At 40.4% G+C, this 13,014-nt stretch overlaps 1 protein-coding gene across 1 annotated transcript in view; it reads left to right on the forward strand.

Annotated features, from left to right (window-relative positions):
- GHR (growth hormone receptor) overlaps positions 1–13,014 on the forward strand; it is a 113,497-nt gene that overhangs the window by 45,003 nt on the left and 55,480 nt on the right. Inside the window, exon 2 of the mRNA XM_040977678.1 lies at positions 9,551–9,616. Within this exon, the coding sequence (XP_040833612.1) occupies positions 9,551–9,616 (66 nt within the window). The remainder of the gene's footprint in view (positions 1–9,550; positions 9,617–13,014) is intronic.

Raw genomic sequence — 13,014 nt, forward strand, 5'->3', positions numbered from 1 at the left:
TAGAAAAAAGTGAACATTAGGACCTGACCAACACCTCCCAACTCCCGATTACTACATTAAATGATTGAAGTGGTAGGGACATGCAGCAAGGCCGGGTTGTGCCAGCTCAGTGGAGTCCGTTTCAGGCAATCTGACAAAGCAGTCAATCCACAAGGCCCCATCTTGGTGACAGAACTCTTTAAGCTCTAACATGACACAGTTTTTTCACACTCTACCTGTCTATCCTCCTCTTACTCCTTCTACTGCTGCCATTTAAACCTAGCTGCTTCTCAACACCATCTCAGAGCATAGATAGAGACTTGCTTCCATGTGCCTGGAATGTTTTCCCACAAATATTTGTGTAGTTCATTGCTGTAGAACTTTTAGATGTGTGATAGCCACTCTCCCCATGTCTTAATGCTATGTTTGTGGCCAGAAATGGAGTTAGGGTGTTAGATTAATCTGCTGCTAATGATGCTGGCAACTCATAGTGGAGTGCCACTTTGAGTCCTAGATGTTCCACTTCAGTTCCAGCTCCCTGCTAACCTACTTGGCAAAGCAGTGGATAATAATCCAAGTGCTCAGGTTCCTGTTACCCATGTTGGAGACCCATGTTGGCTTTGGCCTGACCTTGTCCTGCATTTGAGGAGTAAAGAGTGAATCATCAGATGGATTCTTTCTCTCACTCTCTCTGTCTCTCTCTCCATATCTGTCTTTCAAATAAAACATACCTATTTTTAACAATTTGTGGCAGGGCCCGGTGTGATAGTATAATAGGCTAATCTTCCACCTGCAGCACCAGTTCCCATGTAGGCACTGATTGTATCCTAGCTATACCACTTCTAATCCAGCTCCCTGCTTATGGCCTGGGAGAGTGGTGGGGGTTGGCTGAAGCCTTTGGGCTCCTGCACCCACTTGTGAGAGACCTGTAGGTAGCTCCTGGATTCAGATTGGCTCAACTCCCGTCATAGCAGAAATTTGGGAATATGAACTAGCAGAAGGAAGATCTTTACCTATGTCTTTCCTTTCCTCTGTAAATATGTCTTTCAAATAACAATAAATAAACAAATCTTTCTAAAAATTGTGTTGATTTTTGTTAAATAAATTATTTTCACTTTAAAAAACCTAAAATCTGTAGTTATTTTCATAATGTGCATTTTCTACGAGCTTTAGGAAGATGCCAGCATGGCTTTAATGATTAAATTCAAATATATGAAAGGCATCTGAGACAACATGGTAAGAGACGAGACTGAGTCCTCCACACACCTCATTTCTGATGCTCTCTCTGTCCTTCTGACCACAGTCCTATGCCCCTGAGTGACTTACCTAGATTAATATTGACTCAGTGCCAATCAGTGATTCTCTCTTAGCACTGCTGGTTCTGCTGGTCTCCTTGCTATCCCATGGCATGACAGACCCACTTGCTTCCTGTTGCCCATTGTTGATGCCCCTGCTGTTCTCCATAATGAGAGGCAGCTTTTGGAATGGGAAGGAGTAGGGCAGGCTGTTGGAATGCTGTTATAGCAACAGCAAGGCAAGCCTGAGGAATTTATGAGAAGCTTTGTAGAAGGAAGAAGCAGGCAAACTGAGCACCCACATTAATAGTAATTTCTCTCATATCTCCTCATAAAAATAGCATGACTGATGTGTTCTCAGAAATCATTGCACCTCTAAGTGGCCTGACTGTGCCAAAGGGCTACAGTTGAAGGGCAGATATCCTCAGTACTTGCTAAGATTGCATCAGTAGGATGTTTGTAAACATCTTCCAGGCAGAGAGAAATGAATTGATTTTTTTTAGGAAACAAGCACCTTTCTGTCTCTTGGAAGTGATAGGACCTGTGAGAAAAGATCTTTATTATCTTCTACTACAGCCTGATTCTTGTTATCCTGAAGTCTAGCAATGCTCAAAACAAGTACATAGTAAAATATAGGTGCTGCAGAGGTAGTTTTTGAAAAAAGGAAGACTTCTTTTAGTGACTTTGCTTCCTCTGTGCTTTTTATAGCTCATCTGACTATAAAGCATCAGCCTTTTTCCTGATAAAAAGTGTTTGCAATAATCCTCACACTTTGTTTTGTTGCTTAAATTTCTTTCTTTCATGTAAGATGTGCTCTTGATTTACTGTTTAAGTATGGAATATACTCCCTCATAGACGTGGGAAGAGACACTGTCCATTTGAAAGACTCAAAGATTTCCTATTCAGATTACATGGGTTTATTTAAGGTTGCCAGGAGTCTTAACAGGAGAAACTGGGTGGAAATTCAATTAATCCAATGAGCCACAAAAGAAGGAAATTCCAACTAGGAGTTGTCATTGCACTTGGGTGCGCAGCACTCCATGTGACAGGGGTATCCTTGATCAAGAAGACGGTTGGCACAGAGGACCTGTGTGGCAATACCAGCCAGTATCAGAGAAGGAAAGAGACCTAACTGGCCATATTTCAGCTGCTTTCTTGTGGTTTGAACCCAGAAGGGCGTTTCTATCCAAAGCCTCAGCAACCTAGCCCCATCAATAAAACTTCCCAGAATGTGTGCAGAGTTGAAATAGGCCAATCAACACTGCCTTCAGCAAACACCTCCTAAACAGCAACAGCTATGATGCCACAATGGGGAAACCCTAGAAATGAAATCATGTGGAGGATACAGTCACATTGACCACAGCAAAAATATGCAGGGAAGAATTCCCCAAACGTGTCTTGTCATCAGTACCGCCTGGCAGAGAAGAGGACTAGAGGGCCAGGACTTTGACAACATCCAGACTGACCAGAACCCTGGGGAGTCAGGGTGTGTGGATCCAGTGCAAGGCCCTGGACGCTGTTTAATAAAAGCTGCAGAGATCTAGATGATCTGTCAAGTTTGGGAAGCAATGGAGTGGGATGGACTAAGAATCTGCCTCTGGTTTGGATTTGGGCTCTACCAAGTTACCGAACATCCCTGAGTCTGGGATCCCTCCAACTAAAATATAACTGATGACAGCTGATACAGGTAATAATGTCTACTTCACAGACAGTTGTTGTGACAGTAAAGGGGGTAAATTCATACAATGTTCTTTGGATGGCGCCTGGTTCATTTTAAACATGCAATGAATGCAACCTATGTCACATGCCCATTTCTTACTTTCCTGTAAATCAGATCTGTCAGAGGCAGCTGGATGATCCAGGATGTGGCTTCAGTGTATTAGACAATGACCTTAAACTTGAGCTTTATTGTAAGGGCAGATGGGAGAGAGATAAGGGCTTTTAACTGGATGGTTTGGTGACATTGATCGTGGTTTGACAGAAAGCAAAGACAGGAAGCAGAGGTGGGTCTGGAAAGAACTTTAGAGGCTGAGAACTGAGCCGAGAAAATTTCTGGAATGTGGTCAAGGATAAACAGACTTCAGAAAGACAGAAAAAGTAGAAAAACAAACTTGAGATTTCCTAGGGAGACACAATTTCTTTAGAGTAAGGTATTTTTGAGTCCCTTTTAGTCCACGAGCCGAAGTGTAAAGCATGTGTAACTCATCTTTATCTACCTCACTTATTTAGAAAGTTTTTTTTTAACTTGTCACCATATTCTGTGTCATAACAAGTGTTACAAAGAGGAAAGCAGAAACTCATTGTGTACCACTGAACACAAAGCAGATAAGTGATGACAACAAGGAGAGGAAGAAAGGGGCCATTAACCTGAGAGGGGTAGTAAGCCAAAGCTCTCAGAAGTCTTGGAATAAATGCCATGACAGTTACAGTATGATCGTTATCATCATTACAACTATAAGCTAACAGGAATAACAATAGGCTAACATTACCAAATGCCCATTTTCTGCCAGATGCCATGTGAGACCCTTGAAATGCATTATCTCCTGTCATCATATAGAATGGTCGTCATATGCAACCCCATAGTGTCTTGTGTGTGCCCTGTCTATTCAAGACCAATTCTAATTGCCAATGCTCCATAACTGTGAGTTCTGTACATTCCAGAATATTGATTCTCCCACTCTCACTCCTGTGAATAATACAATAGAGAGGTAGAATTGACTGCATTTTACTTCAGGTTGAATCATTGCCATAAACAGATTTTCATTCTCTGTTACACTGATACCACTGCCTCAGAATTCCTCAGGTAAACAGAATCCCTGCTCCATCCTGCCTGGAGGGCCGAAGCACTGGGAGTCTTGCAGGACTTCTGGCAGCATCCTTTTCTCGTGTGTCTGAAGCTCTGAGCACACAAAGTCCAGTGTAAAAGCACTGTCAAATTCTTCCCCCCAAAAAGACATCCCCTACTGTGAGGTAGTAGCTAACAATAACAGCGATAACAATAGCAATGATAGAACTAGCTTAGATATATTGATCATTTCATATGTTATATAATTTAATGTTATAAATTATAATATAACCAAAATTATAATAATCAATTTTACAATTTCAGTATATGCAGATTTAAACCTTGTATGTGTAGATACTATGGCTCTCTCTATTCTATAAGTAGACACTGAGTTCCAGATATGTCTCATTGAAAAGTGGAGTGCCAAGTCAAATGGAAGTAGAGATTAGATCACAGTTAGTTTCTGTTCTACTGGGTAAGTTTACCATGAGGAGCTAGGTCTCAGAGTAGTATAGATCAATAGTTCAGATCAGTAATAGTACAATCAGTAGTTTTCAGCAGTCATAGGATCAGAAATAATTTGTTAGGGAAGATCTTCCCCAATGTGTCCCTGGCTTCTCCTCAAGTCAAACCATCCCCAACTTCTCTGTGCCCTCGTTCAATCCCAGCTGATCACAGGCTATATCTTACCTCTGCACCCTTTTGAATTGGCTCACTTGGCCCCAGCTGCTCTTTCCCTTCCTCTCCCCTGTTGTTTCTTCCAGATTTGACACCTGTCTGATGTAACCACCTTCTCGAGGAAGCATGTCCAGCTTTACTGAGGTTCTCGCCTTTGCTCCTCCAGTTTGACTAGTTGACCCCATGCATAAAAAACAAGGGACTCAGTGGGTCAGAGTTGCAGCTGGGTCATGTTGTAACTGACCTAATAGCTCCCATAGAAGTACTTACTGAAATGTTGGGAATTGTTGACAAATGGGATTCTAGCAGGTCATAACTGAGAACACATTTTATGATGAATCCATTAGTTTTTGCTACTATTGGAAGTTAATGGTTCTCTGTGTCTGCTTTGCCATTGTTTTTGTCCCTTACTGCTCAGCACTTCTTGCACATTAGAGAGATGGCCTTGACAGTAGTGGAAGCCAGTGACTGAATGTGACACCTCCTTTGCTAAGACAGCACAGTTTTCTTTACTGTGCTTTATTTCTATAGCCAGGCACTCACTTGGCATACATCTACAGTCCTTCCACCAGAATGACATTAGTTCCTTTCATGCCTTGATTCATCACGTATTGTGGAGACTGTTAGCTGAGTAAGGCATTTGCTCCATGAAAATATCACCAAATGCACCGGAAAGAGAAAAGCACCCGATGTCTGTTTGCAAGGAAAGCAAATTGATGGTTTATGAGTGAGCTGGGGATGACAGAGCTCCCCAAGCCTTTCTGGGTCTGAGGCTTGGCTCTGTACTAGCATGAGTCTCTGATCCACCACATTCAGTCATCATTCTGGAAAGGCTCAATAGCTTTACTGCTGATCTGAGGCCTGAACACTGTGGTCTCTTAGTTTTCTTAGAATCAGCCTTAAAATTGAGACACACTTACTCAATAATTTGGACCAGAATAATATGTGCCTTTTTGTGCCAGCCCGTGATTAGCTTACTTTTGCATCACTTTATTGACATACCAAAAAAAGCTGAATGTATGCTTTATGAATTTGGAAATGAGCAGACATATGTGAAATCATCACTATAGTTTGTTCCATAAACCTGACCATCATCTCCAAAATTTGCCTTCATTCTCTATGCATTATTTTGGATTGACTTAATTTTCTTCTTCCTTTGAGCTATCAGAACTTTGCTTTTGTCAGTGAAACAAAGAAAGCATTTGCAGTTGGAAATTATACAAAATTATACAAAAGTCTCTGAACATTGATCATGACTGATGCTCTTGGCCTGGGGCAAGGAGTTGGTGATGGTTATGCAAATTGTTCTAAACGATAATGGCAATATACAGAGCTAGCAAGTAGACCTGAAGGGTTTACCGCAAAATGTAAATTTGCTTTCTGAACACCTTAAAAATCTATATGTAATATATTATTCTAGAAAAATGTATGGGCTGTTGAGTGTGTGTGTGTGTGTGTGTGTGTTGTAATTCTTTATTGCACATGGCGGCAAATGAGTGTCTGCAGATGGATAATAGAATTCAGAATAAAAACATTTGAAAAATGTATCATTATAACAATTTAAAATATTGAAGCCTGTTTAAATAACTGATTAATTTGAGCCAGTGTTATGGTGTATCAGGTTAAGCAGCCATCTGCAACACAGGCTTCCCCATAGGAGCAGCAGTTTGAGTCCTGATTGTGGACAATTAGGGAATGAACTGGTGGATAGAACAATCTATCACTCCCTCTCCCTCTTGCCTCTTTTTACTTCTTTACTCACACTCTTTCCCCTTTCTCTGTAATTCTACCTTTAAAATGAACAAACAAAATACCTAAATTTATATGTATTTTTGCATTTATAATTTTTAAATGCCCTGCACCTGTGTGGGAGGCCCAGAAGAAGCTCCCGGCTTTGCATTGGCTCAGTTCTAGTCATTGCAGCCATCTGGGGAGTGAACCCAGTGAATGGAAAATCTTTCTGTCTCTTTTTTTTCTCTATAAACCTACCTTTCTGCTAAAAATAAATCTTTTTTTAAAAATTACTGATTCACTAAAGCCTGGCTACACTTCAGAAACACTTTGAAGACCATGTCTAGACTGTAAAAACCTACAAGGGTCAGCATTGTCAGTTTTTTCCTCATCTGCTTAGTTTTCTTTTTTATAAAAATTTCATTCTTTATTTGAAAGGCAGAGCTACAGCGAGGTCAAGACAGAGAGGGAGAGATCTTCCATCTGCTGATCCATTCCCCTTAGTGGCCACAATAGCCAGGTCCAGGCCAAACTGAAGCCAGGAAGCAATAACTCCATCCTGATCTCTCACATGGCTTCAGGGGAACCAAATTATTACCTGGACCATATTCTGCTACTTCCTCATGCAGATTAGCAGGGAGCTGGATCAGAAGTAGAGCAGCAAGGACTCAGAGCAGTGCCCGAATGTGGGGAGCCAGTGTCTCGGGTAGCTGCTTAACGTGCTTCACCTTAATATTGGCCCAAGTTGGAATTATAATTATGAACAAAAGAACCAACAGCTACTAACCATGCTGAGTTAATGAAAAAGCTTATTGACAAAGTGACACATGGGCAGGTGGCCCAGACCAACTCAGCTCTAAATCTCAGAGACATGGCAGAGAGTCAGTACCCTGCCTGGGTTATCTTCAGTTTCTTCCTCTTTCTTGTTTTACACCACAGGCAAGCTTTTTAACATGATTATCAAAAGGTTTTACTAATGGAAATGAAATGAGGATATCTGGTCATCAAGTAAAATTATCTGGTCACCAAAATGTTGGAAGTGGGGACGTAATTTCTTCTACCAGCAACCAGTTCTCTAATGGAAAATAAACCAGACGGGTATCCTCTGATTCAATCAATTCTGATGTGGTTTACCTGGAAATAGTGTCATGTCACAGGTTGAGGACTCACCCACCAATAAACTTCTCACATATAATCTTAATCAATTCTCTTACTACTTGGTATTCCAATGAGCCCCTCCATGTGATTGATTAGTTTGCTAATTTTTTTCACAGAGCTCAGGGAAACATGCGCACTTGCTAGTTTATTATACAGACTAGGACAAAGGTTAAAAACAAAGTGACAGATCAGGTGTAAGGCTTCCAGGCCGTACAGGTGTACTCTCCCAGCCTCACCGTGTGTTCAGCTTTCTGGAAGCTCTCTAAACCCTGTCCTTTTACATTTCTGTAGAAATTCCATTCTGTAGACATGATTGATTCAAATCATTGGTCATTGCTGATTAAATGAGTATCCAGCCCCACCCTTCCTTGAAGTTATGGGTTGCAGCTGAACAGTCTCAATCCCCAATCCTGTCCTGGTCATTCCTGCAACAAGACCCTAGCCATCGGTCAAAGTATTAGCATAGGGAAAGACACAGGTCAAGAAATAGGAATGCAAGACGAATGCTTCACAAAATCACAAGTGGCCTCACTGCCAGTGTTTGTTGTGGACCTGGGTAACACTGCCCCTTTGAGAATAACCCAGAGATATCAAGATCTGATGGGGACATCCCAGAAAATATCTTTCTCACCCAGACCAAACAACAGTTACACAGTGTTCTGGCTGAAATGCTTGTAAAGCAATCTCCTGTGATGATTCAAGGTATACTGACAACTATATTGATTATTTGCCTTTTTTTTTTCTGTTTTTAATGTAAGACATGTCTAGTGTCAATCAAATTCTGTCTCCTCAACAGATGAGCTCTAGTCCATGTCGTTTCATCTGTCGCCCAACTTTTTACTTTTCCTCATTCTTTCACCACTATCAGGAATGCTCACATGTTTATTTCGTTTTCTTTATTTTCACCTTGGTATTTTAACTTTTTGAGATAGCATACTTTTAAATTACATTGCAAAGACTTAATTGCTGTACTAAATAAAGTATTGAACAAATAAAAAGCCTGCAGTCTGGCAGGAAACTAGGCAAGGACTGAGAACAGTAATCAAATAAGAAGTTGTTCAACTTTACTCATATGAAGTGAGTTTTTTTTTTTAAGATGTATTTATTTTTATTGCATAGTCAAATATAGAGAGAGGAGGAGAGACAGAGAAGAAGATTTTCTGTCCGATGATTCACTCCCCAAGTGACCACAACGGCCGGTGCTCTGATCCGAAGCCTAGAGCCAGGAACTTCCTCCAGGTCTCCCACATGGGTGCAGGGTCCTAATGCTTTGGGCTGTCCTAGACTGCTTTCCCAGGCCACAAGTAGGGAGCTGGATGGGAAGTAGAGCTGCTGGGATTAGAACCAGCACCCATATGGATCCTGGAGCATTCAAGGCGAGGACTTTAGCCGCTAGGCCATTGCACTGGGCCCTGAAGTGAATTTTTTTAATACTGAGAAAATCGATACAGCAAAATAGTGTGTAATTCCCATTAATTTGACAAATATTTAAAGCAAAGTGTGACAAAACTATTTGCAGCAAAAGTAACACATAGGAGTTCCTCTTTTGTTGTTGTTTTGTTTTTAAACAATATTTTGACTGAACATATTATTGTTTTTTAAAACAATTTAAAAAAAGAATTTACGTTTCTCATTTTCACAGGAAGATTGAGTTTGGACACAAACAATAAGGGAAAGTCTTTCTTTTTTTCTTCTTTTTTTGTCATTTTTGAACACTGTGTTTAGGCCTAAAACCGGCGTGAAGATTAGAAGACTTGCATTTTTTTTCATTTTTATGTGTTTCTTTTTCTTTTTTTAGTGGGTAGACAAAATGGAAATTTTTGAAAGAGTGCGTACAGGTCATGTTATCAATTCAAAATGGTGCCTAAAGCTGCAGGTCATTTTTACAGAGGTAGCTAATGGTTTTCTGCTCTTTCTGTTCTAGCTACACCAGCTACCCTTGGCAGAGCATCCGAGAGTCTGCAAAGAGTTCATCCAGGCCTGGGAACAAGTAAGAATATCAATCCTTTTTCTACTTTCCATGACTTTTGAGTGTAATTCACACCACTGTGCTTTTTTTTACTTGTAATATTGGAAGAGTGTTTGAGTTGAAGTTTTACAGACAAGCAAAAATTTTCTGTCCACTTCTCTGCATAGCTGTTTCTTTATCTTCCTATTTTGCCGATGCTTAGAGGTTAAGCTAGGCTAGGCCAAATTAATAGGGAAAAATAGAAGGCATGATTTATTGTGAACTGGCATTTATTGAATTGAATAAATTGCTTTTTTTTTTTACAAATTCCTTTTAAAGCTATTATTATGATTTTGAAGTATGTATCTAGTGATTATACTGGCAGAAAGTTAAACTTAAGTCTCCAACTGTGTTACCTTACACTCCATAATTCTGCTTTGCATATGCTTACTCCTCTTAAAATGACCCTTTCCAATGTTTGGCAGTCTCCTCTTCATCCAAAAGACCGAGCTCAAATGCCAGCTCTTGGGAAAACCTCTCTAAATCCTCCAGCCTGAACAGTCTTCCTGTCTTCTGGACTTTCATGGAATTTTCCATCATCCCATGAAAGCGTTTGCCTCCTGTCATTTTAGTGCACACATGTACTTTTAAAGGTTTGTTTTGGTGGAAAACTTCTGCAATCCATGCATTTTCAAGGTCTTCAATAAGTTCATGAAAATTCATACTCTGGAAAAAACTGTGCCTATATTTCACAAAATATTTGCACCAAAATAAGTACATTTTTAAAAGATAACTTTACTATTGTTTATTATTGCTTTTATTATGAAAGGCAGAGTTACTGTTCCCAAGGGAGAAGATGAGAGATTGACATCTTCCATCTGTCTTCTAGTTCACTTCCAAATGTTTGCAATGGCCAGAGTTGGGCCAAGCCAAACCCAGGATCTCAGAACTACATTTGGTCTGCCATGTGAGTACCAGAGATCCAAGTGTGTAGACCATCTTCTGCTGCTTTCCTAGGCATATTAGCAAGGAACTAGATGAGAAATAAAGCAGGAAGAATTTTAAGCAGTACTCAAATGTGATGCCAGTGTCACAGGCAACAGCCCATCCCTCTCCCACAATGCTGCTCCCTAATATATCATTTTTAATTAATTAATTAGTTAATTAATTAATTAACCTACCTAATTAATTTATGGCAGAGAAATGGAGCTACAGAGAGAGAGATTCCATCCCCATGTTTGCTCCCTAAATGACTGCAATAGCTGGGGTGGGTGGAAGACAGGAGCCAGGAATCCATCGTGGTCTCCCACATGTGCACTAAATGTTTGGATCTCCTTCTGCTGCCTTTGCAGGAGCGTTAGCAAGATGCTGGATCATAAGTGGAACACTTAGAAGTCAATATGAGATGCCAACAGTGGCTTAACCTATTGTGTCACAATAGAAGCCCCAAGAACTTTTTGAAATATCCTTGAACATGTCAGCACTGTTTATAGAACTTAATGGATTGTGTGCATTTCATGAATGAATGAATTAGGCTGAACAATGCAAAGCCCATGTTTTATGCTTCTTCCAAACTTCTCACATCACTTTAGAAACATAATCATAGGGCACGGTGCGGAAGTCTAGAGGCTAAAATCCTCGCCTTGAACACACTGAGATCCCATAGGGCGCCAGTTCTAATCCCAACGGTCCTGCTTCCCATCCAGCTCCCTGCCTGTGGCCTGGGAAAGCAGTTGAGGATGGCTCAACATCTTGGGTTCTTGCACCCATGCAGGAAATCTGGAGGAAGTTCCTGGCTCTAGGCTTCCGATTGGCTCAACCCTGGATGTTGTGGTCACTTGGGGAGTGAATCATCGGACGGAAGATCTTCCTCTCTGTCTCTCCTCCTCTCTGTATATCTGACTTTCCAATAAAAATAAAATGCATCTTAAAAAAAAAACAATCACATAGGTGTGCTTTATGTCAATTTAAGAGTCCATATTATGACAGAGGGGAAACGGTCTATCTGATTGAGTTTTAGCTGCCACTGTCTGTTGGTGAGTGTGATGCCATAAAATCATAATTTGTATTTAATAACTAAATAGCAGGAAAAAGTGACTGATGTGAGATGTGAGATTTAAATATCATTTCTCTGGAGATGACCCAAAGGAGGACTGTAATTGTTTATAACCAATGTCATCCGCTTGTCAGTTGTGCCAGACCACAAACGTTTTACAATCCTCCTACTTTAGAAACATGTGCCATGATAATCTTCCCTAATGAACACCAGGGATTTTAAAAGGGGTGAATGTTTGGTTATGCTTGGGTTTTCCAGCCAGCATACTACAGAGCCTTCTCTCAAAGATGACCTGACCTATTGTTACTTTCTGCAGGGAAATGAGGCGGAAGGAGTTAAGAATGTTTTAATTAGTAGTGCGTTTTTCATTTTGGAACCATCCTCCAAGCACAAACATAATAGATTGTGCTCCTCTTTCTCCTAACGAGACAGTGTGACTTTTCTAAGCCATTTCCTGCATTAGGAAACAAGGTCTCAGGAACGTAAACATTGTGCCTTGTGGATATCAAACCTCTAGTTACAGTAGGTGCAGTGAAGAATTCCCATTCAGTCATTTGATGTAGGTTGACTTCTTGTCTGTGGTAAGTAAAAAAAGCTAGCTAGTTAGCAATAGTATGTAGAAAGCCACATAGCAACTCGTTTCCCCACATGAGGAAAGCCCCCGTCCTTCCAGCTTCTCATTGTCAACAATACTTATGCCCCAGGAAGGAACAAATAAAGTGTGTGTCTCTATCAGTGGGCACCTGTGATAATGCCTATGTTTGAGCTCTAGGTATGACAACGACCAAGTACCTACATTGCCTCACTGTATCACTATGTACATTACAGATATTGGATTCTCTTTTGTGCATCTAGAACTAAGTTCTGCAGGATAAAGGTGAAAGAATAAGATATTTAAAAATGGTTACTATGATATATATGTGTTCATTAAATTCTTCTTAAACACTTTAATTTAAAAAAGGAAAAACAGACTATGTGTCCTAGCATCAAAGGAATTCACACTCTAAGAAGACAATTTTACACATGTGTTCAGCATAAAAACGTTCTGAGAATATATAATTATAGTTACATGTTTCCTATGTGCACTTTTGTAAAGTCTCAGATTCAGAACAAAACCCAAGAAGGAAAAAAAGTAGAATCCTCTCAAGGGCAGGTGCCAGACAAAACGTGTCAAATATCAATGAGACAAATGCCGCCTTGAACTATCATAATACCCTTTTTGTTGCTGTTTTCTCCTCCCCATCCCTTCTTGCTTGGATCCGTTTTTCTCTGATCTACATGACACTAACTGTCCTCATTGCCCTCCTCTATATGTAACTGTGAAATCGCAAACCCTTGGGCTGGCATCATAATGCTAACCACTATGTGCAACACAAGCATCGTA

The sequence above is a fragment of the Ochotona curzoniae genome, unplaced genomic scaffold (genome assembly GCF_017591425.1).
Source record: "Ochotona curzoniae isolate NIBS_2020 unplaced genomic scaffold, NIBS_Ocur_1.0 contig_2754, whole genome shotgun sequence".
Lineage (NCBI taxonomy): Eukaryota > Metazoa > Chordata > Mammalia > Lagomorpha > Ochotonidae > Ochotona > Ochotona curzoniae.